This window comes from Aplosporella prunicola (assembly GCF_010093885.1).
Source record: "Aplosporella prunicola CBS 121167 unplaced genomic scaffold K452scaffold_7, whole genome shotgun sequence".
Classification (NCBI taxonomy): Eukaryota; Fungi; Ascomycota; class Dothideomycetes; order Botryosphaeriales; family Aplosporellaceae; genus Aplosporella; species Aplosporella prunicola.
Genome location: NW_022983535.1, coordinates 822,927 through 847,440, shown reverse-complemented (window position 1 = coordinate 847,440; position 24,514 = coordinate 822,927). Strand labels below are relative to the sequence as shown.

Genomic DNA, 24,514 nt, shown 5'->3' with positions numbered 1-24,514 from the left:
TGCAAAACCAAACCAGCGAAGCCGTTGGCGGCTCGTGCCACCAAGACGAGTTTCAGCTGCGAACGCGGCGCGGCGGGAGATGGTCAAGGATGACTACCTAGCTAGCAAACTCTGGCTCGTTATCATCGGTTCTTGTCTTGCGTGTGTCAAGCTCGGGCCGCGTTACAGGTACATCAGCTCACCCACCTCAAGTTTGTCGTGACATGCGGGGAATGGCAGCAGCTGCGGCACCCCACCCCACTTGAGAGAGGTGGGCGAAGAGAGAGCAGCAATGTGGCGCGCGGCAACCCATGGATAAGGACCCAGGCCGGAGACCGCGGACGAGACCGGCTCGCTTGGACACAACGCTTAGACCGCTTTTTTGCAGGAGGTGTGAGGGAGATCCTGCTCGTACTTCCCGACGGCTAGGCGGCAAAGCATGGGAAATCTGCGCGCGCCAAGCTGCGCCTCATTCCAGAAGGCTGCATGCAGGCAGGCGGGCGGCGGCGGAGATGTGGATAGAGAGGGAATTGAGGGAGGAGTGGTATCCGTAAAGCAGCGACGGGCGGACTTGTCTTGTCACTCCATCCTTTGCCCACGCGGGCGCCCCATGATGTCAGCGCAAAGGGCACGTCGTGGCCGGCGGCTGCGAGGGGGCCTGGTTCTGGAGTCTAGGCTGTGGCTTTCGTTCATGATGTCAAAGGGCCCCGGTCGGGCAATGCTTGCAGTTCGCTCCGCCGGGCGCGGACAAAGGCCTGCTTTGTCGCTGACGGTAGCCGTCTTGTACCTCGATCTGCAGCAAATCCTTCAACGCCCGCCATCCCTGTCCGTCGGTTGGGATCGCCTCTTTTTGAAGAGGGCAGCGCCTGCACGCCGGCCACGCCATCTCATTCGCCCACCCGGCTGCACAGAATTTAGAGTGTGCCATTATCTCCCCTGCCCGCTGCCCCAATAAACCCTAACTCGACTCAACCATCTCACCACCCGCGTCCGCGCTCTTATAGCCCGCCCTGCCCGAAAAAGTCGACCTTCGCGCGTTGCAGCAGGAGCCCTTAACCCCCCTCGAGCCCGCCCACCTTCCCGGATTCGCTTTCCCGCCAAACCCCAATTGCCTGCCAGCTTATCAAACGCCCGCTCCCCACACTATCTTTCTTGTTGTAAGTCGCTTCCTTTTTTTCCTCCTTCTCTCCTATCCTGCCTGTCCTCCTGGTCCGCCCTGCTGACCGCCACAGTGCGTAATTCTTCACTCTACTTCTTCCTTGTAATGCCCTCGCGACCCTGATCCGCCTCCACCGTCGACAAACCACCCCGAGATCCCCCTTCAAGCCGGCCGGATGCCTTACACTCCGCCTTCCCAGCGGTCGCCTGCCTCCTCCAAGACCAACAGCCCTATCCTCAGCCGTTCCCATTCATACAGCGAGGCGACCGGTGTCAGCTCACCTACCAGCGCGGCTCACCGCTCCGTGCTCCCCCATTCGGTCTCGTCGACGGCCTACCTGAGCAAGCACCGTCGCACCCCATCCATCTCCGACTCTCCTACCCAAGGCCAGAATGGGGCCAACGGCCAGGTGACCGCCGCCAACGGTAGACCACACCACCCGAACCCCCCGACCAAGTTGTTGATCCCAGTAGGCGCCGATGCTACTCCTCCTGACTCGGTCCAGAACTCGGATGATGAGGACCGGGGAAGAAGGCATGAGGGCAAGTTTGCCGAACTTGCACAGGCCCTGCAATCCATCGAAGTAAAGCGTGGACATTCACCGGAACGCCATGCTAATGGCACTGCTTCAGCCCCTCCTGAGCCCGAGCCCCAGCACAAGCCTCTTCGCCCTGCTCTCACCCCAGAGGCTCGTAAGATTTCGCACTCACGCTCGACCAGCGACGTCGCCCTGTCCAGCCACGTCAAGGATCTTACCGTGTCCCCCATGCAGACGTCCGAGTCCAGCGAGGACGACGACGACGATGGCCTCTCGTTCAAGCCGGCCCTGGTCCGCAAGAAGTCCGGCGAGCTTGTCAAGCCGGCGTTGAGGCCGACTTCCCGCAACCGCCGTCGTCCTTCTAGCATGCCAGGCACTCCGTCGTTCTCCAAGGCCGTCCACTTCAACGACGACATCGAGCAGGTCCGCCATTTCCTCCAAGTGGATCGTCCCATCGCCGTCAGCGCCGGGTCGTCGCCGGTCGAGACCCATGACAGCGAGCACGAGTATCCGTTTAGCCAAGACGATCATTACAGCTCGCGTCGTGTCGAGTGGGAGCTTCGTCTGTCCAACTTCCCTCGGGAGACGTTTGAGAGGAAGGCCTTGCCGGTGCATGTCGAGAAGTTGTCGTTGTCGCCGGACCAGAGAAGCCTGGTTGGGTCCGTCGCTGTCGCGAACCTTGCCTTCCACAAGTCGGTCGTCGCTCGGTTCACGCTGGATTACTGGAAGACGACGTCCGAAGTTGCTGCTGAGTTCAACGACGATGTGCGGAAGAAGCAGATGGCAGATGGCAAAGACCACTTTACCTTTAACATCAAGCTGGCCGACCAGGCCCATCTTGAAACCAAGACATTGCTGCTCTGCGTCCGCTACAACGTCAACGGCCAAGAGTTCTGGGACAACAACAACGCGATGAACTTCCAGGTTGACTTTATCAAGAAGATGCAGCCCAAGGTCTCGAGGAGCGGCAGACCCCATGGGGCTCGCGCTGGTTCGCTTGGATCGATACCACGTAGCCGCCACTCCCCGCCTGCCAACAAATCTCGCACCTTGGGACCTTCCTTTGACGACGACTTCGACCACAGCTTCGGGACCCAGTATGAGTTTGGTGGTCGCGGCTCGTCCTTCAACGACTCGACCGGCCCTGCCCTTCGACTCAAGAGCAAGAGCAAGCCGAAGACGAACCTGTTCCCCGACCAGCCTAACCGCAACAGTTCGCCAACTGCTCAGGCATTCTCTACTCGCTACGACTTTGGCGCTTCTCTTACTGCCGCCTTGTCTACTGCTCAGAATGCTCTGGGTGACCGTAGCGGCATCAAGAAGCAGACCCCCAAGTCCAAGTCTGACTACTTCAGCCTTCAAGGAGAGGCGCCCTCTGCCCCTAAGCTCAACGCCCCACGCCCCGATGAGATCTCCTCGGTAAAGCCTGATCTGAAGTCGGCAGAGTACAACGAGTTGATCCAGAAATATTGCTTCGTACGTCCCCAAATCCAGGATGGCCATTTAAACCATGGATACTGACGAACCGCACAGTTTGGATCTGGAAGAGGCTCACCGCAGGTATCCAGCCCGAAGCCTACTGCGACCGACGGAACTCGCGAAATCGATTCCGATGGCAGCGCAGTCAGTCCTACTGATACCGGCTCGGGCAGCCCCTCTCCCTCAAAGGAAGGCCCTCCGGCTGTCGATGGTGCCAACGACCCCAAGACACAGCCACGCAGCCAGAGCCCTTTCTTGTCTAGGTCGACATCGCCGGCACCCGTAACAGGATCCGACTTCGGCGACCGTACGACGTCCCCCGTGTCGTTTGGTTATCCCTTCAACAACAACATGCACGGCGGCATCTTTCCCGAGAATCACGCCCTCAAGGCGATAATCGGGTAGCAACCACGGTCGAGCAATGGTGACAGCTAGCTCATACTTGCCCTAACGGGCAAGGGCTGTTTTACGAATCTCCTTGCGTCACGATCACGCAGTCACGACCTCTGATGCAATGCAATGCGACGAACTGGAGAAAGCCGAACGCGTAGTTGCGCAAGGCGTACCAAAAAAAAAGTTGCCACGCTTTATGCCAGAGTAAAGACGATGAGTGAAGAAGTTTCTCCGCAAAAAAAAAATATGGCGGCGGTGGCCTGAAACGGTCTACCATTATTCATTATCCCCCTGCGTTTTCCCACTTACAGCATGCTCCTTCGGGATTGCACTTTTCTTTCAGCATGCTGCGTTTCTGTTTTGCGTTGGCACTTTTTTTTTTTTTTTTTTTTTTTTTTTTTTTTCTAGCATGTCGGGTTCGACGAAGGCGTTTGGCGGTCAGCATGCTCTGCTCTGCTCCTAACTTTAATAGACGGCTTGTGGTAACTGGCTCTCTTATCGACGTTCGCAGGGCGCCGCCCTGACGCATCACTGTAGGATGCGGTCGTGGTTTCTTTTTCTATTCGGAGGCATGGTCAAAAAAGTTGCTTTTACGGGTTGGTTCCTGCTTTTCCTGATTTTCAGTTTTTTCATGCGCGCGTTCTTCCAGGGCCACGGTCCTTTCCGTCTTTGTTCCTCGGCCGCTTGGCTGCGACACTGCATTATCAGCGGCATTTTCTCTCGCTTGAGGCAAGCAAATTGAGACACTGTTACTATGGGGCGATGGGGCGTGGGATGGTTGGTTTTTGGTCGAAGCCCACACGATGGAGCTTGGGAGGGCAGATGCACAGGGCACACAGTATACAGACAAGCAAAAAAGCCAAAAACAGTCAAACATTGTCTAAAACACTTTCGGTTCCTATCACGTGTACATTTGTGGGTGTGTATGTGGCACAGGACAAAAGGCCAGCAGGGCAGATGGTGTTGTTGCAGTGCCACACGGGCCTTGCTCACCGCCCCGTTGCGTGCCCCGAGAAATGGCGAGACCCAGCCAAATAAACATTCGCACGACCCCCTTTGCTCGCACCAACACCTTTCAACATGTCCGCGTCCTCTCCGCTCGTCATCGACGCGACGACCGTCATCTCGCTTCTCTCCACCGTCGCCGTCCTCGGTGCTGCCTACGCCCTCTCGCTGCGGGTACTGCCGCGCAGCGCCTCGACCAAGGCTCGCGTGTTCTTCGTGTGGCACATCTTCGATGCGCTGATCCACTTCCTGTTCGAGGGGTCGTTCCTGTGGAACTGCTTCTTCGTGTGGTGGGCGCCAGAGCCGGCGTCGCCATACAAGGCAGGCGGCGGCAGCGGCGCAGTAACACCGCTCATCCTCACGCCGCCCGACGTCTATTTCCTCGGACGTAACGACCGTATCTACGGCGCGAGCTACGGGACGGGGCCATTTTCGCAGCTGTGGCAGGAGTACGCCAAGGCAGATCGGCGGTGGGGCGGTGCGGACTTGACGGTGGTGAGCTTGGAGCTGCTGACGGTGCTGGTGGGGGGTCCGTTGGCGCTGTGGTGCGCCGAGATGGTGCGCCGCGGCGAGTGGTATGCGGGGAGGGAGGGAACCGAGGGCAGAAAGTGGTTCTGGATGCTGGTGCTGGCGACGGCGGAGCTGTATGGAGGTGAGTACTGGTGGGGCCGGCGAGCTCTCAATTTTTTTTTTCCTGTTCCCTTCACATCTCTCTCTCTCTCTCCTACATCTCGATTGTCGCGGCTCTTCCTCTCCGCTCCCTTCCGTTTCCGGCAAACGGGTGCCATGTGGTGTTTATGCGCGTTTCGACCATGTGGGGCCAAGGGACAACGTTTTTTGGCAGCGCTATTGGAAGTGCGGCTTTTTGCAGCGTGGGCGGTGGAGAGAAGAAAAGGGTCTGGGGCCCAGGCGCGGAGAGTGGAGGTGGGTTTTTGGCCGTGCGAGCGGTTTGCTGACGTGGTGCTGTCCGGCAGGCTGGATGACCTTCGCGCCGGAATGGCTCAGCGGCTCGCCGAATCTGGTGACAGACAACTGGATGTACAAGTAAGCAGCCCCCGCGTCTTTCCCTATCTTCACACCGCCTTTGGGCCCTTTTGCTGATCCTCGGCTCCTTGCGAAAAGGTGGGTCTACCTCTTCTTCTTCAACACCCTCTGGGTCTGGTTCCCGCTTTGGATCGCCTACGAATCATACAAGGGCATCACGTCCGCAATGTCGCAACGCGAGGTCCTAAACGTCATCAACTATCTGGAGAAGAAGCAGTGATGAGACAGGGGTGCCATGCTGCACCACGTCGGCTAAAACATCAAGCGCACATGATCAGCGGTGCGGCTCTGCTGCCGCCGTTGTCTATACAGCGACGACGGTGGAGCACGGCACATCCCTTCGGCACGCGCAGCAGCAAGAAAATGCGTTCGTTATACAACGGCAACTCTTGCTCTTGCTATCAGTCAAACAAACAAGACCTTTCTGTCACACCACCACGACGGCCACTCTTCTGTGCTTGACTCGGCGGCGACGGCCCAGTTGTCGTCTCCAAATATAACACAGGCAGCGACATTACGCCGCCACACATCCTTCCTATCTCTTCCGCCCTTGCATACGCATAGCCCCAATACCCATTTGTAGCACCACACGCAAGTCCCTCCCCATTCAGGCACCCACTGCACTGCACTGCACTCGCCCAAAAGCACAAGTCACTCGTTCCTCCCCAACACACAACAGGGCGTGCTCATCACCGCCGAGCGTCGTAAGCACACCATGGCAGCGGCGCCAAGCTTCCGCTTTCTTCCTCCTCCGTCCTTATCTAGCTCGGCTTGCATTATCCCCGCCCCAACCCGTGGTATCGCCGGCAGGAACGGCCTTGGTTTGTATTCCGCCGATAGGCACCGTACTACATGTACCTAGTAGGTAGATCAGGCAATGCAGGGACCAAGCTCGAACGGCCGCGGCTCTAAGCGCCGGCTTGCTTGCTCTGACCCTCGTCCTAGGTTCTTTTGACATCTCCGGGTAAAACCCCTATGTCTTCATGCAGGAGCCATTGCTTTTATCCGTGTCTGGATTTTACGTTTCTTGAGAGACGGAAGGACAACGCAGCGCGCACGGCCCGCTCCCCGTATCGCGTATAGCTTGCTTGCTTGCTTGCTTGCCTGCTTGCTCTGCGGCCACGTTTTCCGCTCGCAACCCTGCTCCCTACGCACGTAGTTCGAAAAGCAGCGTACTCTCCTTACGCACATACGCGTTACTACATACGTAGGCAACGCCACGCACCCAGCGCCACGCCACGCGCGCCAGGGCGCCTTGCAAGCGCCATAGCCAAAGTCCCGTGCGCTGCTTAACCGCCACCGCGCTAGGAGATCCCTCCGTCCGGGACCGTCAGGGCAGTTGGCAGGGCAGGGCAGGGCAGGGATCACAAGAACCAAGGCTTTGGGGAGGAGCCGTTAAGGCCCGCCAGGGGTAGGTACCTATGTGTGGCGTGGTGTGTGGTGTGTGCTACTGCCTTCAGGGGCCAGGGCAGTAGGTAGGGTTGCTTTATCGTGCGTGGCGTGGTGTAGCGTAGCGGATTGTAGCGGATTCGAGTATAGTACAGTGCGGTTTGGTGCAGTGCCGCAACGCTGCGCGCGGGCTCTATCGATTGGCTAAAAGGTTATTTGGACGGAGGGCCTGAACGGCGCGTGCGTGTGCGTGCATGGCCGGTGGTGCTATGCGCTTTGGCGCCGGTAGATAGGATGGCCATGGGGGTGGGTGCGCTCGGTAGTTGGTGGTAGGGTGGCGCTAGTTGCCTGGCTGCTTACCACGTGTGTTTGGGCCTGGTAGAGGACTGGTTTGTTGTGGTTTGTGGTTTGCAGGGGAGGGGTAGTGTACGGTTGTTGGCGTGTGGTTAGGTTGGGCTGTTGGGTAGTGGTTTTGGGAGGGTTGCTTTGGGTTGAATTAGGTATATCGGGTCTTTGTTTTGTTATTGTGGTTGAGCGGTGGATGTTTTTAGAGATTTGTATGCACTTGCGAGGTACTGGTCTGGGTATAAGTGTAAGGTCTTTGTCAGTCTAGGGAATGATCTATATAGATCGTTTTAATCTACTTGTATGATGGGTTGCAGTATCTCTAATAATTATATTCGGAATGACTTGCTATACTCACTGGTAATCCTACGGAGCACCACTCCCTGTAGCAATGTGAACAAAGATCTCTACCCCTCCGGCCGAAATATATTCACGTATAAAAGTATTTAAGAGCAAAAAGTACTTTTATATGCGTGTTATCATGTTGGGCAGGCAAATTATCCGGTGTTATGGAAAAAAGGTTTTGCGAGGCAGCGCCGAATACTAAAGACGATTATGTGAAATTTCTAGTTACTGCTGTTATATTTCGCTTTTTGCTTTTATTTCGTTTTATTCTATTCAGTTTAATATAAAGCAGTGTACTCATCTTTCTAGATACGGATTTAGCGTGGCGTGTCAGTAACCATTTGGTCTATACTATTCTTTGCTATGGATGTTTCAATTGATTTAGTACTTAAAGGTGAGTAGGCATAGCATCCCCACAGACGATTGCTGCTTCAAGTTCGTAGTCTGTCATGGTAATTGAAAACAAGACCGATAACTCCTCAGATAAATTATCAGAAAGTATAGTCCTGACATTTCAGAATGAGCGTCTTCTCAGCATAGTTACTGGACCTCCAGGGCTTGCCGGTATTCGCACGGCTGATGGCGATGACCCGGGTAGGATGCCTGGCGTAGACGATGGACTTGGGGTCGTGGTTGTAACTGGGACCATCCTTTGTGCGTTTAACGTCGACGCTAAATAGTTGCCAGATGAGCCAGACAGGGCACTCGGTGCTATCGAGGAGGAAGATGATGCGGAAGCAAGTCGTTGCTTCCTGGCTTCTAACTCTTGGGTGCGTTGCCTCGTCTCGTTTTCTTTCTCTTCTCGCTTGTGCTTCTCTACGGCTTCTTTTCTTGCTTGGCGTTCCTCTATACAGCAATGATTTTAGTAAATGTTTTTCATGGAAGTGCTGGATACTCACTGCGGGAGTTCCCCTTCCACGGGATTCTTAGAGTGTATGCTTCCACTGGTATATCTCCAAAGATTCCATCCAGGTCTGCAAAACCCTGACCCACAACCATGTCCATGTTTTCCATATTTTCGTCTAGAAAAAACCGAGTCACTTCTGTTTTGATTGACCCAGAAGGACGCCATCGAAGTTTGATCTCTTGGTCGGGCTTAACCAATCTTTCGGCTGGACCAACACGCTCGCGCTGCTTGAAGTTCTCATACGTATGAGACTCGAGTCCAGTCTTCTTTACGAATTCTTTCGAAATGAAGTTGTCTTGGCATCCTAGATCCACAGTAGCATTGACGTGGACTACGCGTTGGTTACTTGTAAAAAATTCCCCACGAAATTCAAAAATGGTTTTCACTGGAGATATCTCAGTTGTACCCTTTGTTTGAGTGCCTTCAGCTTGCCGACTGAATCTGTCTTCTTCATTGATAGTGTGCAATGAGTTTGTTTCAGATAGCGGTGTTATCTGCCTCTGGAGGTCTCTATCGCATATGCGATTAGCCAGGTCACTTTGTTAACGTAAAGAAACTGTGACAAACTCCAAATTTCTAGATATTATTTGTCCCATCAATCCAATGTCGTCTCGTGTAGACAGTGATTCTTTCAGATTCTTTTCACTATACTACGTTAGTGCAGTTATATGAGGCATACTTGTCTGTCACGTACTTGGCTATTGGTATGAGTAGTAGCATTGCCGAGTTTTCCAAATCTCTCAGCTGTATATGGAGGGGTCTCAAGTGATGTTTGAATCGGATATTCAAGAACCATTCAAAAGCTGGCCCCCGCCTGTCTGGAAGTTTTATGTTGTGGTGTATTGTTCGGCACACATCCAGTCTAGCCTTCAACTCGATTGTTCGGGCTTGTAGGTAGGAAGAAATCCAATGGGGTAACGCGGGGTCTAGGATTTGCCCCAGGAAGTCAATCTTTCTTTTGATATCGAGATAGCCCCCCATATTTCCAGCTGTCGGATGCAATATTCTTAATCCCAGTGCATTCAAATCATGCTGAAGGACGAATATAGTTGGTATCTGGGTGTTAAGGTCTGGCATTGAGTATTTGTATATGCAATAAAAGAAAAGAGTTCTCACTAAATGACACTGGAGAAAATTGTACAAAGGTCGGTTGTGGTTTGTGCAGAAACAAACAGAAGGCTGATGGAGAGAAGTTCTGGCTAGAGCTGCCGGGGGTGCATACATTATTAGAGAATATGTACAAAGATTGTCTGTGTCACGGCTTGTCAGTCACGTATTTCATGGCGCTAACGAGACAATACGATTAGCCAGCCATATCAAAGCTGAAGCACCCACAAGGCTAAAATTGGAGCAAAGCTAAAATTAGAGCAAGCTGCCAAGATTGGAAAGTGGGGAGTCGACATTTCGATATGGATATAATGTGCTCAAACCTCTTTCGTGATATCCTTTATTTACTTATTTTTTCAGGAACACTAAAGACTATCCATAAATATGTCTCATAAATCACTGACAACGACCATCCACAACACCAATATATCACTTGGTGAGTTCAAACCTCAGGGCTATCACCGACTCGCAAATGTTATGGGCCCATACACAGAGGTGGCGATTTTTCGACGTTTCGGCTCTTTGAACATGATAAATTTGCTATTTCTGCAGGCAGAACTTGTGGAACTTGAGAGAAAATACAAAGATATCTATCTATTTGACGCCAAAGGCGCACCGGGAATCCCTGCTCAACCTTTTTCACATAATTTCAAGAGCCTAAGAGAGTCCGACAAGACAACAAATCATGAGCAGCTTGATATGCTGAAGGAAATTCAGTTGAAACTGGCAGCTTACAGTGAGTTTTCCTGGTCTATGTTTATTTACCATATTTTTCAATTGTGTACATGAAAGAAATTGTTGTAACTCTTCTTAAACCAACCAGACACTGCCCTTTTGCACGCATCTAAGCTATCCCAACTGAGGAAGCCAGAGGCAGATGATCTTCGGGTCTTGCGTGAATGGTTAGTTACTACAGAAGGGGGCCCCTTTCTACGCGTAACGGAAAATGGTACATGGGACGATGAGAGGGACCTCGTTACCATAAATCCTCAGCTTGCGGAAGACGAAGTAATTGTTCCTTGGTTTACAAACGGATTCCTGGACATTTACCACGCTTTTTTTGGGAGTAGAAGCCGAGTAAGTTTATCAGTAAGGCTCGAGTTAATTCCCCCCCCCCAATATCTGCTATTTCCCTCCCCCCCCCAGGCCTACCGCCTGCCTAATAGGGTAAAGCGCCCGGCAGAATAGCAACTTCGCAAACCCCACCCACCCCCTACGCCTCTACACGCTAGATATCGCTACTACACGTTGCCTACTACCTCTCTATACTCCCGCAGGCTACCTACGGCCTTACTTTACGTCCCGTAAGCGCGTACCGCCTTAAAACGAGTCTTACGACGGTTACAGTACCTCCGCGCGTTCGCCGCACCTCTGTATATATTCGCTCAATACTATACCTAAATACGACCTTGCCCCGCTACTAGAGGCCTTATACGACTTTATACAGACTGCTAGGGACGGAATCAAGGCCTTCTCTCGAGAACACGGTTATAGGATACGCGATAGAGGTACGAAAGCTCGGGTTAACAGCACTATAACGAAAATTCGCCTTGAATGTAATAGGGTCGGTACCTATATAAGCTAAGCTATTTATATAATAACTTACCTCTTCGCGTACCGCGTTGTAATAGTAAGGTTAGAGATATAGAATTTTTTAGTTAATTTTCAGTACAAAATGAGGGGTGCTAGTTCCTATTCCCCGTCTGCGCGTCCTCGCGCGGCGTCACGCGAGCGAGCTGCGCGACCGGGTTGTGCCGAAGGCAACTTTCTGCCGAGCGCTTTACCCTATTAGGCAGGCGGTAGGCCTGGGGGGGGGGAAATAGCAGATATTGGGGGGGGAATTAACTCGAGCCTATCAGTAATGCGGTCTAAGTTCAAGAATATTTCTGATGATGGGTCATAGAGCAGAAAACGAGTCGATGAAGAGAACATACTCGTTTACGATGATACGCATGTTGAACGTGTCAATAAGATCATGATCACCATTATAGCTTCAATTCTTCCTACTATCGCTATCATCGTTCTCTACGCTGTCAAGGATACCTGGCGAAGGGTATACATTATGATTGGCTTTACGGCGGCTTTTGCTTTCTCCCTTGCCATATTCACTCCGGCTAGGAGATTGGAAATCTTCGCTTCTACAGCAGCGTAAGTACTTCATCGCCATTTTTATAATCATTGATCCATTGACCAATATCCGACCAGTTTCGCGGCGGTTGAGGTTGTTTTCATCGGTAGTGTGGATTCTTGAGCATGTAAAAAGCGGATAAAGTATTAAGACTGGCATATACGAAGTATAAGAATTGTCCTAAACGCCGTTGTTTCGGTTCAGTCTGGATACAGCTTGACTACTAATCTTTAGCTGGTCAAAGATCGATGTTTGCTATGGTATTAATTTTTCCATGACCTGGGTTTTGCTTGTGTAAAAAGAGGTAGCTTGGCTAAAACATAGTGCTTATTCTGACAAACGGTGGATCACTTTTGTTTTATCTCATAGTTCAATGCACACCCCGCGAGACAACAAATAGCTAGATTGGTAAACGCTGCTCCTAGAGCTCTCTGGATATAGTATGAAAGACCCCGAAGTGCGATCCAGCAAGTCCAAACCAGTTTGTGCGCAAACACATTAGAACAACGTTACCCCAGTGGAGTTGACTTACTTCATATACAGTCATCGGTCATATTGTATAATGACCTGAATTGATTTCTATGCAGTCGACGTTTGGCATGTGCTGTAGGTCTGAGTATGTTCATGGTCATGGGTAACGCTTCGCTCTAGCGCGACAAAAAAAGTTATGGCTAAATCGACTAGGTCTCGCCCTTGTTTTCTACAGCTCAAGATTGGAGCTTACTTGGTCATACGTATCCGTTTGGGGAAGTTACTATCCGCAACTCACATTGTTCAACTTCACCCCAGTCACTTTGTCGCAATCCACTTATACGTTGCATCATTTTAACATATTAACATCCCGCTTGTTTTAACATCAACATTCATAATTACGTATGACTCTTCCCGCACAAACTTAAATATTCCCTCTTCGCAACTATCTTCTTACATCCATTGAGTTCCTCAGTATGGCTGAACCAACCAAATCCAATAAGCGCAACATCGAGCAGCACCCAGATGAGCCAAACAAACGGCAAAAGATAAGCTCATGGTAATCCGTTCTTGAAATAGGATGCTGACGCCCAATCCGCACAATCAGCAAGACACCGAACTCTCTCCTTCTGAGGATGACGGGGCCATCAATACAGCCTCCGACGGCGACAACGATAATTCCCTCTCAGAACTCTCCCTCACGAAAGCCACGTCAAACAGCAACCGCAGCGGCTTAACCCTTGGTAGTCGCCCCAAGAGCACCTTCAAGTTTGGAGGCGTCCAGAACCTTCCGCCAACCATGCCGGGATTCAAGCCTTTGTTACGCCGCGACAACGACGACGACATTTCCGACGATGAACCTTCGGACCGCAACGGGCCTTTGGACCTCGTCTCCGATACATCGAAGAGGATGGTTGTATCGAGTATTCTGAACCCTGGCGCCTCGAAAGTCGCTGCATCTGGGAGATTGAACGAGCTCGGTCTAGATGCGACTCAGGACCATCGAGAGCATTCCAAGAACCTCACGGCTGAGCAAGCCATTAAGACTTATCGCAGCTCTAGCTCGGTGACTGACCCTGTCGAAAACTCTGAAGGACCCGAAGACGAAGGTCACAATGCTGAGAGCACCATGGACGTCGACGTGCCTGTCCCTGGAATAGCTAGTTGTCCTAACAGCCCCGACTCTGCGGTCGGCTTCATGGAGAACACTGAAGTGCATGGAGACGAAGGCTTCCCAGCTGTGGAGAGCTCCACAGGCGACATTTCCGCTACTCAGACGGCTGACCCTCCTGTCAATCCCGATGTCGGCATCAGCTCCAGTGTTGACGATGATACTACATTCGACACTTCCAACGATACCATTTACACAGTCGGCAACGATATCGACACCATCGAGACCGACAGCGATGATACCGACAGCAGCAAAACCACCACCCAACCCCACCCCAAAGACACCGCATCTCCCCAGTCCCAACCCAACAGATACAATTTCCGAAGCCGGCACCAGCCAACCACGACCAACAACCCCACCACCAAATCCACGACCAAATATCCCATGAAACCCCCCATGAAACCCCCCGCCAAACCGCCGCGCTTCTCCCCCTTCACCGCAACCCAAAGAATCATCTACGACACCAACTCAGCGCCGCTAATCATGCCCCCAGCGCAGAAATACAAAGGCCACGGCAACCCCTCGCGCGTAAACGCCCCACCAGCGCCTCGGCCCTCACCACTCGTGCGCAGCACCAGCGGCACGGGCATCGCACCCGCCTTCGCGCTCTACACGACGCCACCGACCTTCACGCCCTGGAGCCCAGCCACGTACGCCGCGCTCGCGACCGCGCTCTCCACGTCCTCTGCCACCGCCTGGGTGCCGGCCTTCGCGGCCGCGCACGGCAAGTCCGTCGACGAGGTGCGGTGCGTCTTCGACTGCGCCGTGCTGGCGCCGTTACAGAATGCCGGAGCCAGCGGGGTTGCGTCCGCTTCTGGCATTGGTGCTCTTGCGCACCAGAGCGTGCAACAGCGCGTTGAGGCAGGAATTCGCGACCGCGCGGACGCGTGGCGCGCGTGCTGCACGCCGAGCCGTTTGTGGTGCCGGGGCGGGGAGAGAGAGGTCGAGGGCGTGATGGTGGGCGTGAGCGCGTGGGGCGAGGTGTGTGTTGAGGTTGGTCGGGAGGGTGGAACAGAGAGGGAGAGGGTGAAGATTGCGGTTGCGGCGTTGACGGGCGAGGACTGGAGGTACTTGTACGGTGCTTGTGGGGGCGAGGATATGGCGTGTTTGCTGATGGGGATGGGGAGGCCGGGAATAGATGACGGAGGTGAAGGGCAAGGGGGGATGAAGGGGCAGAGGGGGGAGATGGAGGAGTGACCGAGTGAGCCAGCGGAGATGGGTGAGTTTCCTGCTGCTGCTAGATTGTAAGAATAGAGAGAAGAAAAAAGTGGGCAAGCGGGAGGGAGAAGGAACGATTGAGTTATCAATAATATCAATAAAGCGTGTATATCTTTATCTGCCGGCAGACAAAAGATAGGAAACGAGCAAAAGAAATCTATACCTGTAATTGCCAGTAGCTGACTGTCCGGCTATTTATCCATCCGCGTCTTGGACAGAAGCACGCTAAAGCGCCACTCATCAGGCAACGCCCAGAATGGCGCCCCACATTAGAAAATCCACCTAACCCAAGACTCCTCTGCTTTTTGCTGTTTTGATGAATATGATCATCACCAATACCGCATAATGCATAAACGGACCTTGGCTTAGGTGATGAGTGAGTTGAATTCAGTCGTATGATTGCAGCAGTAATCAAGCTTTATGAGCTCCGGTTGCTGCCGTTATGAAAGGAGTCTAGGCATTAAGACAAAGAGTACGAGCAAGAACGGAGAAATGAGAAAGAGAAACCATGCCATTGGGGTATTGAAGCATTTAGACATGAAAGAATACCGTGGTATCGTGTTGTGCGCCGCCATGAGTTTGGGCAATCGCCCAATTCACTATCCTTTTGACAGAACAGCCGGCGAAATGCATTTTCCGCAGCGGATGTTGCCTGTTCGTTGTACATAGTACAGCACCTCTAGCCTCCTCCGCCTCATCTTACCGAGGCTCACTTAATAAAAGGTATGCCGACCATCGTCTTCCGGCGGTACACGACATAGTCGTGGCCAAAGAAGTTGACGAGGAACTTCTCTTCACCTGTGCGCACTTCGCATCAGCATCGTCCAAGGGGCCAAACAAGTAACTTGCCCTAAACTTACGTTGGATCCGCGAGTTGAAGAAGTACCAGAGTACCGCCGCGTACCCGGCCAGACACACCACGTTGCCGAGCATCAGCTGCGTGCCCAAGCCCCACCAGAAGAAGCCAAAGTAGCTCGGGTGCCGCAGCCACGAATACAGCCCGCTCGTCACCAGCACGTGACCCTCGTTCTTCTTGCTCTGGACCTGGTGGTTGAAGTTGGTGCCCGCCTGCACCATAGCCACGCTGCGGACGACCTGGCCAGTGACGATGAGAGCCAAACCCGCAATCAAACCAAACGGATACTTGGTAAGCGTAGCCTGCCACTCCGGGAAAAAGAAACGCGTGACCAGATGCTCCAGCATAGCGGAGCTATGGGCAAACTGGTAGGCCGCGCCGTTCGTGAGCAGGAAAGCTGCCATCTTAGCCGCAGGCGTGTTGTAGCGCGCCGTGGTCCAGAACTCGAGGAAATGGAAGAGCGCCAGCGTTGCGACAAAGAAGGCGGCGCGCCAGACGGGGTCTTCTTTGACAAAGGCGAGGTACAGCGCGCTGGCAGCGGAGAGGCTCCAGACTTGGCCCAGCAGGAAGGCCCGCGACGCGATGCCCGACAGCGAGCGCGGCTGGCCGGGCATCACATCACGCGCGGAGATGAGGAAACCGAGCCGGCCGGCCTCCTTCTGGATGGTGGCCTGCTCGCGCAGGCGCAGATCGTGGTCCAGCTTGGTGGTCCATTCGCCGCGGCTCTCGGGGCGGTTGACGGGCCATGAGATGTTGGCAGTTTCCTTGGTGTTGGTCGGGAGACCGTCGGCATGGCCGTTTAGCGGTGCGCCGGGTGGTGCAGACATGCTGAGGGATGGAGTGGTGGGGGACAGTCGCGCGGACAACTTGGGAGCGGGCTTCTTATAGCGTCAGGTGCATGGCCGGAGGTTTGGACAAAGAGAGAAGCGATAATAATATTTGGAACAATAGGCGCCGTGACTGCTGTTCGCGGTTCATCCACGCGGCCACCGCCCGCGCTTTCGGCCGGCAGAGTGAAAAAGGCGGTGAGGGCTTGGGGCTTGGGGCCCCGCGAAAGCTCGACGTCAGAATGTCAGTGCCACCTTCTGACCCGGAGCTCTGCTTGCACCTGTCCTTCCATCCCACAATGGCCGATCTGCGCGATATCGATATGAACGAGAATAGGCGGCGCATGGCCGCCGGCGAGCTCTACCATGCCTTCACCCCCGATCTCGTCGCCGCGCGTACCCGCTGCTCATGGGCTTGCAAGCGCTACAGCAACGCCGGCGAGGTTCCCCGACGCCGCCTGGTCGAGCTGTTTAGGGAGTGAGTGCAGCGCCCCAGCTCTACTTACAACATGGCATCGAAGCTAACGATTTGGACTTCCTCAGCATCGTTGGCGACACTACCCCGCTCCCCCCACCAGCAGCCACGCCCGAAGCCGACGAAGATCTCTTCAAAGACGATGCTTGGGTTGAGGCCCCCGTACACATGGACTACGGCACCAATGTCAAGCTGGGCAAGAATGTGTACATCAACTACGGCTGCACCATCCTCGACACGTGCCTGGTGACCATCGGCTCGCGCACCCTCATCGGTCCCAACGTCTCCTTCTACAGCGGCACCCACCCGCTCGATCCCCTCCTCCGCAACGGCACCAACGGCCCCGAGCTCGGCAAGGAAATCCACATCGGGGAGGACTGCTGGATCGGCGGCGGCGTGAGCATCCTGCCCGGCGTGACCGTCGGGCGCGGCTGCACCATTGGCGCCGCCAGCGTTGTCACCAAGAGCGTACCGCCCTTCCACGTCGTCGCAGGGAATCCGGCCAAGATAATCCGCAAAATCGAGACCAAGATGGACCCGGAACAGCAGGATGCGCCAGCCCCGGGCGTTGGCCCTGCTGCTGGGACTGAGACGGAGGCGCGCGCTCAGGCTTCGGCGACTGTGGATGCAAAGTCCGGTGGTGAGGATAAAGCGATGGAAGAGAGGCTCTGGCGCGCATTTGCGGCGAGCGAGAAGGGCGCGGCGGAGGGCGGCGCCTTTGACAAGAAGGGCCCGGCGACCGGTGCGTGAACGATGCGTAAAAGACAGAGGGACGAACGAACCTGTAACGGCCTTATGAAACGTACATCTTAAGAATGAAAACCGGCCTCTTAACCACAAGGACCAACTTTCCTCCGCCATTCTAAGGCGCCTTTCAGTTAACCCGCAAGTAATCTCCCACCCTCCAACCACACCCCCGCATCTCCAGTATTCTCGAAGCCTAGACTTCCACGCCAGCAGCAGACAGCATACCTGTCACCACGTCTCGGGCCGCCCGTGTTCCACACAGCTAGCAAGACCCGACCAATCGGCGCCCGTGCCGCATCGAATTCCCGTATCGAAATCGGCGGCTGCCACGTTGCCGGACGCGCATTCCGCTGCGGGTGCGGGGTAGGGAAGGGCGTTACACCACCACGCCACGCTCAGGTACTGCCTGTTGGTTGCGCGTCGTGATCGTTGAGCGCATGAATCGCATGGATCAATAGGGCAGTAAGCCCAGCCTATACGACGGCGGCGACGCAGGGACAGACGCTCGAGCGCGACCCGGAGCAAAAAGTGACATAAAAGAGATTCGTCGTTAGGCAATCGTAGGAGCCACCCGAGAGCTGGCCGTATAGGAGTAGGTACTAGTAAGGAGTAAGAAGAGAAGGAGAAAAGAAAGAGCGCAAGATGCTGCTCGCACCTCGTGCTGGATATCCTCGCGAAGAAAAACAAGACCGCGCGTCGCCACCACCTCCACGACCAACCCATATAGTACAAACGGAACGAACAAACGCCGGCAGACCTCCTCACGCCGCTCAAACGCCTCACATCCCAAGTACATCAACCAATCCCACCTACCTCGCAAACGCGCCCCCGGACTCATCCCCAAGCCCCCGAAACGCGACCCGCCCATTCGCCTTCAAGATCTCATAAACCGCCTCCGGACTCAACGCATACCCACTCTTCCTCCACCGGGCATTCAGCCACTCGGCCAGCGCGTCGCTGCTCTGGCGGAAATCGCGCATGTCCCACTCGCGCAGAATGACGCGGATGACGGGGGGATCGGGGGCCGGGGCGCGGGCGTCGGGCCCTGCGGGCATGGGCACGGGCACCGAGTCCAGGGGCGGCGGGGCGCAGCGCTGCGAGGCCGGGAACAGCGACTCCCATGCCGTCAGGAAGTGGAGGAGTTGGGCTTCGCTGTGGGCGCGCCCTGTGAGCGCGAGCCCGAAGGGCCGGCTGTTGGCGCGGAGGGCGCCGAGCGGGGCTGTCGCGAGGGGGTAGCCTGTGAGGGGTGGTGAGTCGTGTGCGTGGGGGAGAAGACGAAAGAAGCAAATGAGCAGAGAACGTGAAATGTAACCGCGTACCTGCTGCTGCTGCCAAGTCACACAGCGCGCTGTCCCCCGGCGCGGCCAGGATGTCCACGCCATAGTAGTCGCATACGAGATCGATGCCCTCGGCGCCGCCGAGCCGGCGCAGCGTGTCTCGGTTGTGCGCGACGACGGGCGCAGGCGTGTTGGTGCCGAAGGCGGTGATCAGGTCGTCTTGGTCGGGCGCCGCGGCGGGGAGTTCGATATCGGCGTGGTCGGCGTTGAACTGGATGAGGGCGGCGAGGTTGCGCACATTGCTGTTTGTGCTGTCGAGGTGTGCGAAGAAGTCGGCGGCTGTGCGGCGGAATTCGTGGTCTGTGGAGGTGGGGATGGGGTTAGTTGTGTGCGGTCTTTCTTTCTTACCCTTTTGGGAAGGAGGACGGGACTCACAAGCAACGACCTCGAAGCTGCCGAGGCCGCCGGAGCGGAAGCCCTCGGGTGAAGGCGCCTGCACTGGATAGGAGACGGCGGCGCCGTGGTCACGGATCTTGGCAATGGCCATCTCGTACATGTTGACCATGTACTTCTGAGCATCGGCATTGCAGCGCGCAAGGTCACCGCGCGGCTTCCAGACGGCGGGATCGACAAAGCCCACGCGCAGGCCCTTCCAGCGGCGCTTTACGGCAAAGCGAGGCGCGGCGCGGGGCACGCCATCGAGGACCGAGTCCTCGCGCTCAGGCTCGAGCAGCGCATCGGCGAGGGCGACGAGGTCCTCGGCGCTCTTGGCCAGCGCGGCAAGGGTGTCGAAGCTGCGGCTGAGGGCCCAGACGCCGTCCATTGGGGCGGCGCCGACGGTGGGCTTGAGCCCGTACAGTGCGGCGCGGTTGGCGGGCGTCGTCGTGCTGCCCACTGTGTCAGAGGCGAGGGCGAGCGGGGCGAAACCCGCCGCCACGGCCGAGGCGGCCCCCGCCCCCGCCCCGCCCGCCGCCGCGTGCTCCCAGATCAGGACGCCCTTTTCGCGGCGGCGCGCGACGAAGGGGGAGAGGGACTGGCCGCCGACGGCGGACCAGCCCGGCCGCATCGTCGTCGACTTGAGGCCGCAGAGCTCGGAGAGGTTGGTTTTTGCGAGGACGACGAGGCCGCGCGCAAGCAGGCGGTCGACGATGGGCGCGGACGAGGCCTTGGGCTTCGCGCCCACGAAGGCGTACGACCCGACCGTCGTATCGAGGAAGGTGGACAGCGGGTCCGTCAGGATGTTGTCCTGCAGCACGATGGGGACGCCGTGCAGCGGGCCGCGCAGCAGGCCGGCCTTGCGCTCGTCATCGAGCCGCCGTGCTACGGCGAAGAGGTGGTACCGCGGCGCGACGCTGATGATGGCGCGCAGCTGGCGGCCTTTGCGGTTGTGCCGGTCGATTTGCGCGAGCAGGATGTCGACCAGCTCGACGCTGGTAAGGCGGCCCGTGGCTAGGAGTTGTGAGAGGGAGGAGGCGGTTGCGGTGAGGGGGTCGAAGGGCAGGCCGTCCATGTTTTGTTTGTTTGCTTCCTTTACTTTTCCTATCCGTCTTCTTTTTTTCTTGCTTTTCTTTTCTTTTCTTTTTTCCAGAGAGAGAGAGAGAAAGGAAATGTAACAGAAGGACCCGGGCTACGGTTCTAGAAGAAGATCTTGTGTACGCTCGTGTAAGTAGGCGTCGTGCCTACGGTTAAGCTTGTGTCGCATGCGATGTAACCAATCCCGTGGCATCGAGGCTTGACGACGACTACGGCGGCGGCGACAGCGGCAACGACGACCACGACAGCGACGACGACGACGACGAGGAGTGGACGCGACAAAAACGGGTAGAAGAGAAAGAGACGGGCGAGCGAGATAGTGGTGGATAATATAATATACCCAGGTTGCAGCAGCAGCAGGAGCAGCACTAGCAGCAGCCATATCGGAAGCGCTCAGCTAGCAGCCGTGGCGCGCCCTCCCCCTCCCTCGTTCATATCACGCATCACAGGCATCACGACCCCACGAGCCTGCCATGTGGTCAGCCCCGGGCGCTCTGCCGTCCCGACAATCCTGCCCTTCCGGGCGCCCGCGAGCCGTCGTGGCGTCGGCCTGCCGCCTGCACGCCCCTGGTCGCGCCGCCAGGCTTGGATTATAACCTTGCCGTGCCCTGGTCCGCATATTGCCCGCCGGCCCCGCGCCTTGTCGAGAAACGTGTGTTGATGGACGAACGAACGACCCTTGCGAGTGAGCGCGCGGACAAGCGAACTTGCCCCGTTTGCCGTCGTCGCACGTCCCGCTTGGGGATCTGCTCTCGCTACATATGTGCGTACAGTGGACTGGCTCAATTTACCATTGCTGCGGGCACTGCTGCTGGTAGCTAGAGATTTCTCGACGAGCGACGAGCGCTGCTGCTGCTGCTGCTAGCTGGCCATGACCTTACTCCTCCTCCTCCTCCTGGTCCTCGGTCAGTCAGCCCTGCCGCTCCCTCTTCCCTTCCCTCCCCTCCGGACAAGGGCCTGAAACCTGATAGCCGGGCGCAAGCCGCGTTCCCCCGATCCCGATGTCTTGCATTGTCGCTGTCTTGGAGCCCGTCCGTGATGCGCGACCCGTTATTACTCGGCTTTTGTACAGACATGCCTACCTACGCACGGCTGCACGCGGTCGGGCGGCTTCCGAGCAAGAGCGAGCGTCGTACCGATATTGTGCGCTCGCCACCACTGCCACTGCCACCACTACCGCCTCCGTCGCGTACAGCTCTGCGGGCGCTGATGCGATGGGGTTGCGGAGTGAGTCTCCGTGCGTGAGCGATTACCTACCTTACCTCTGCCGGCGCGCGGCTGAGAAAGCCATCATCAGCAGCAGCATCAGCAACAGCATTGCCCGTCACTAGCGACGGGGACCTGAGTGATCGTCAGGCAATCTGCCGCTCGCTAGCAGCTGAACCTCGCGAGCGAGCCCTGCTGAGCTGTGGCACTCCCCGTCCGTCGCACAGCAGCAGCGGCTTAGATCCGCTCTCATTAGCTGCTTCTGCTGCCGCTGTTACTACTGTTGCTCTCGCACCGGCGCTGCCCTGCCCTGCCCTGCTAATCTGCCACTCTATGCCAATCTGCCATATTCCTCATCGCCGCCGCCGCTGCGCTGCTGCGTCTGTCGTAGCACGCTCGAGCCGAACGCTAGTTCCGGGGTTGAGGGGCGCAGGGGCCTTTCTGCGCGCCTGTTGCTGCTCACTGCTCCCTGCCATGGCTGCTGCTCAGTGCTCGCTGCTCACGGACCCGTGTTGTTTTGGTCTTTTTTTCGCTGCGAGCCAGCCCGCTGCCCGCCCTACGCCCACCTACAGCGGGGGCGGGGATTTTTGCTTTTTGCGCGCAAAAGAGACGCCGTCGTCGTCGTTGTCGTCGTTACTGTTGCCATAGCTGTCTCCCAAGTGGTGGTGTGCCCTGCCTGTATGTACACACGCATAGGCACGTACGTACATACAATACGCGACGCGACGGCCGGCAGTTGCCGTGCATATCTGTTGCAGCGGCAGCAGATGGCGCGGCGCAGAGCAGCAAGAGCAAGCAGATGCAAATTTGGGCGGGTGGCGATCCGCGAGCGAGCGGGTGGATTGGGTGGATCCTTCCTGCGCGCATGTGGCCTGTTGTGTGCATATCTGGATTTCGCTCGGCCGTTTACGACAACTGTCTCCTTCTCTCTCTCTTCCTGGCAGAAGCTGGCCGTCGCGTGGGTCCAGGGCAGGGCTGGTCGTCGTTGGCGTTGTCATTGTCATTGTCATTGTCGGATAAGAGCGTTGCCGGCGACGGATGGGTAGACGCGCTGCCTACATAGCTTCCTTCTTCCTTGCCCGGGCTTGACGCTAGGTGGAGCGAGATTTGATGACGGGCTTCCATGCGCGGCGTTGGAAGGGCGCTGCTTTGCGTTTGCGTTTGCGCCGCCGTGAGCCGGCCGGTGGCTTTGGCTTTGGTTGGGCTAATTGCGTTGCACAGAGCCGGAGCCCGTGTTACACCAGGTGGGAGCGCGGGAAACGGCCGCGTTTGCGTGGGTCCGGAGGCCTGGTGCTGACGTGTGGCTGCTTTTGGGCGTTGAGTGTTTGGGCCCGGACGTGAGGTGGCTCGTGGGGAGCATTTTTCTTTCTGACACTGACGGGCGGGTGTGGGCGCTGACATCCTTTTTCCGGGAACTCGGGATGAGAACTGTCGGTTGAGACGTCATCTCTGCTTTCAACTGGTGGGTGGTCTTTCGGATCAGTATGGTCATCCGCACTGTCGCTTAGCTGTCGACTACTAGTCTGCCCTGGCATCAGAGGGATGGTGTCTGCTAGGGGAGACGAAAAGGACACTAAGTATGAGATGTGCGGTTTCCATCGCAATATAATCTGGACAGAAGATACCTGCAAGTATTTTTATTGTTTGTTTTGGGCAAGTAGAAGGACAAGCTGATAAGTCAAACGGGGGTCGCGGTATTATCCACTTATGAACTGTCGGAGAGACGTCTCTTGCTCATCTTATGAATGCATTCTAGTGTCCAAACATTTATCGTACAATTTTTCCAGATGTTGAGGGCGCTAATTGGTCATCTAGCAAAGGTATAGTAAGCATTGAAGCTGTCGTGCAGAACGCTAGCATTTGAAAGCGACGTCCCGGAGCCGCAATCAAAAGAACCATACCTCGGTACAGGGGACGTTTTCAAGAAAAGAAACACTGAGAGAAGCAGCGGTAAAGAGGGCAGGCGAGCAAGAAATCAGTATTACACGGCGTCAAGGGAAATCAAACACATCGAAAGATCAAATGGCTCGCCTTATCCCTTCGCATGTCGCCGGCCACTGTCTTACAGGCTGCCAAGACGCCTTTCCTGGCTATATAACGTCTTTCACCGGGAACCGAGATCCACAGCTTAGCAAGACAAGAGACGATACAAGCAGTCCCTACAGAGTACACCTTGCCTAGCTCCTAGCCCGAGTCCCGGATATGGGTGAAATAGTTTAAGAGCACATATAGATTCTATATATCGTTATCTGGTACTCTTCTTCTACTCCATACAAAGATTATAAGTAAGCATAGGCTTTAACGGCGCTAGCAGGGGAGGGGGGTCGCGAATTTACAACCCGTAATAGGATGGACCTTGCGCGAAAAAAGTCGATTCTTCGGTACTTTATCTACTCGTATAGCCGTGCTGCAGCAACACTAAACCTTCAAGTCAACCAATCAGATGCGAAAGGTAGGACCAGTATCTCCTAGTTGGCACTAATAGGTACTAACTGCAAGTTCTATATAATAAGAGATCAGTGGCAGGCGCTGCCACACTAGTAGCAGCCTTTTACAGTGTCTACTCATGCTAAGCTGCCAGCACTTCTATGCTGTTCGGTAAACATGGTAAGATTCGCAGTCTCCACCAATCAAGCTGCGTTCCAACGGCGAGGCTTATTAATGGAAAACACTGCAGCTTATCTGCCTATTATGGAAAGATGCAGTATTTATATTTATTTTTTTATTTATAGAGAGAGTGGGGGTAAAGCTGAGGAACAAGAAAAGAATGGTATCTATATATTTTCCCATCAGCTTCAATTTCCGCTCCTTAAATATCATATCATCTACGAAGTGCTGTAATTCTTACCCCCAGAAGAACAAAACTTCTCGTTGGAGACGTTCAAAAATTGTGTCCTTCATCCCAATATCAACAT

The 24,514-nt window shown here is 55.4% G+C and overlaps 12 protein-coding genes across 12 annotated transcripts; 6 read left to right on the top strand and 6 right to left on the bottom strand.

Moving 5' to 3' along the window:
* Window positions 1–110: 110 nt before the first annotated feature.
* On the top strand, window positions 111–1,141 carry K452DRAFT_155420 (uncharacterized protein). The gene has a single exon (XM_033535588.1). The coding sequence runs from the start codon at window positions 419–421 to the stop codon at window positions 932–934; it is 516 nt and encodes a 171-aa protein (XP_033399970.1). The 5' UTR covers window positions 111–418; the 3' UTR covers window positions 935–1,141.
* K452DRAFT_316965 (carbohydrate-binding module family 21 protein) lies at window positions 1,022–3,560 on the top strand (the record flags this gene model as incomplete). Its single annotated transcript, XM_033544019.1, has 3 exons — window positions 1,022–1,136; window positions 1,212–3,152; window positions 3,210–3,560. Exons 2-3 carry the CDS (start codon window positions 1,314–1,316, stop codon window positions 3,558–3,560), a joined length of 2,190 nt encoding a protein of 729 aa, XP_033399969.1. The 5' UTR covers window positions 1,022–1,136; window positions 1,212–1,313.
* A 360-nt stretch (window positions 3,561–3,920) lies between these two features.
* K452DRAFT_285502 (uncharacterized protein) lies at window positions 3,921–4,466 on the bottom strand. The gene has a single exon (XM_033540125.1). It carries the CDS (start codon window positions 4,423–4,425, stop codon window positions 4,108–4,110), a length of 318 nt encoding a protein of 105 aa, XP_033399968.1. The 5' UTR covers window positions 4,426–4,466; the 3' UTR covers window positions 3,921–4,107.
* On the top strand, window positions 4,451–5,905 carry K452DRAFT_285500 (uncharacterized protein). Its single transcript, XM_033540124.1, has 3 exons — window positions 4,451–5,205; window positions 5,528–5,597; window positions 5,676–5,905. The coding sequence occupies exons 1-3, from the start codon at window positions 4,629–4,631 to the stop codon at window positions 5,815–5,817; spliced, it is 789 nt and encodes a 262-aa protein (XP_033399967.1). The 5' UTR covers window positions 4,451–4,628; the 3' UTR covers window positions 5,818–5,905.
* Window positions 5,906–8,190: 2,285 nt separating this feature from the next.
* On the bottom strand, window positions 8,191–9,379 carry K452DRAFT_306853 (uncharacterized protein; the record flags this gene model as incomplete). Its single annotated transcript, XM_033543023.1, has 4 exons — window positions 8,191–8,522; window positions 8,576–9,120; window positions 9,151–9,233; window positions 9,278–9,379. The coding sequence occupies 4 exons, from the start codon at window positions 9,377–9,379 to the stop codon at window positions 8,191–8,193; spliced, it is 1,062 nt and encodes a 353-aa protein (XP_033399966.1).
* A 788-nt stretch (window positions 9,380–10,167) lies between these two features.
* On the top strand, window positions 10,168–11,941 carry K452DRAFT_223706 (uncharacterized protein; the record flags this gene model as incomplete). The annotated part of the gene is made up of 4 exons (XM_033536638.1): window positions 10,168–10,426; window positions 10,514–10,767; window positions 11,594–11,838; window positions 11,896–11,941. 4 exons carry the CDS (start codon window positions 10,168–10,170, stop codon window positions 11,939–11,941), a joined length of 804 nt encoding a protein of 267 aa, XP_033399965.1.
* Window positions 11,942–12,702: 761 nt separating this feature from the next.
* Window positions 12,703–14,675, top strand: K452DRAFT_345746 (uncharacterized protein). Its single transcript, XM_033545462.1, has one exon. It carries the CDS (start codon window positions 12,870–12,872, stop codon window positions 14,655–14,657), a length of 1,788 nt encoding a protein of 595 aa, XP_033399964.1. The 5' UTR covers window positions 12,703–12,869; the 3' UTR covers window positions 14,658–14,675.
* Window positions 14,676–15,049: 374 nt separating this feature from the next.
* Window positions 15,050–16,442, bottom strand: K452DRAFT_267517 (uncharacterized protein). Its single transcript, XM_033538844.1, has 2 exons — window positions 15,539–16,442; window positions 15,050–15,476 (listed from the first exon to the last, which is right to left on the bottom strand). The coding sequence occupies exons 1-2, from the start codon at window positions 16,359–16,361 to the stop codon at window positions 15,388–15,390; spliced, it is 912 nt and encodes a 303-aa protein (XP_033399963.1). The 5' UTR covers window positions 16,362–16,442; the 3' UTR covers window positions 15,050–15,387.
* Window positions 16,443–16,612: 170 nt separating this feature from the next.
* On the bottom strand, window positions 16,613–18,081 carry K452DRAFT_155374 (uncharacterized protein). Its single transcript, XM_033535587.1, has one exon. The coding sequence runs from the start codon at window positions 17,695–17,697 to the stop codon at window positions 16,864–16,866; it is 834 nt and encodes a 277-aa protein (XP_033399962.1). The 5' UTR covers window positions 17,698–18,081; the 3' UTR covers window positions 16,613–16,863.
* Window positions 18,082–18,392: 311 nt separating this feature from the next.
* K452DRAFT_223664 (uncharacterized protein) lies at window positions 18,393–20,370 on the bottom strand (the record flags this gene model as incomplete). Its single annotated transcript, XM_033536634.1, has 3 exons — window positions 18,393–18,820; window positions 18,903–19,220; window positions 19,296–20,370. The coding sequence occupies 3 exons, from the start codon at window positions 20,368–20,370 to the stop codon at window positions 18,393–18,395; spliced, it is 1,821 nt and encodes a 606-aa protein (XP_033399961.1).
* A 1,458-nt stretch (window positions 20,371–21,828) lies between these two features.
* On the top strand, window positions 21,829–22,376 carry K452DRAFT_155361 (uncharacterized protein). Its single transcript, XM_033535586.1, has one exon. It carries the CDS (start codon window positions 21,933–21,935, stop codon window positions 22,245–22,247), a length of 315 nt encoding a protein of 104 aa, XP_033399960.1. The 5' UTR covers window positions 21,829–21,932; the 3' UTR covers window positions 22,248–22,376.
* A 397-nt stretch (window positions 22,377–22,773) lies between these two features.
* On the bottom strand, window positions 22,774–23,283 carry K452DRAFT_285491 (uncharacterized protein). Its single transcript, XM_033540123.1, has one exon. It carries the CDS (start codon window positions 23,132–23,134, stop codon window positions 22,835–22,837), a length of 300 nt encoding a protein of 99 aa, XP_033399959.1. The 5' UTR covers window positions 23,135–23,283; the 3' UTR covers window positions 22,774–22,834.
* Window positions 23,284–24,514: the final 1,231 nt, after the last annotated feature.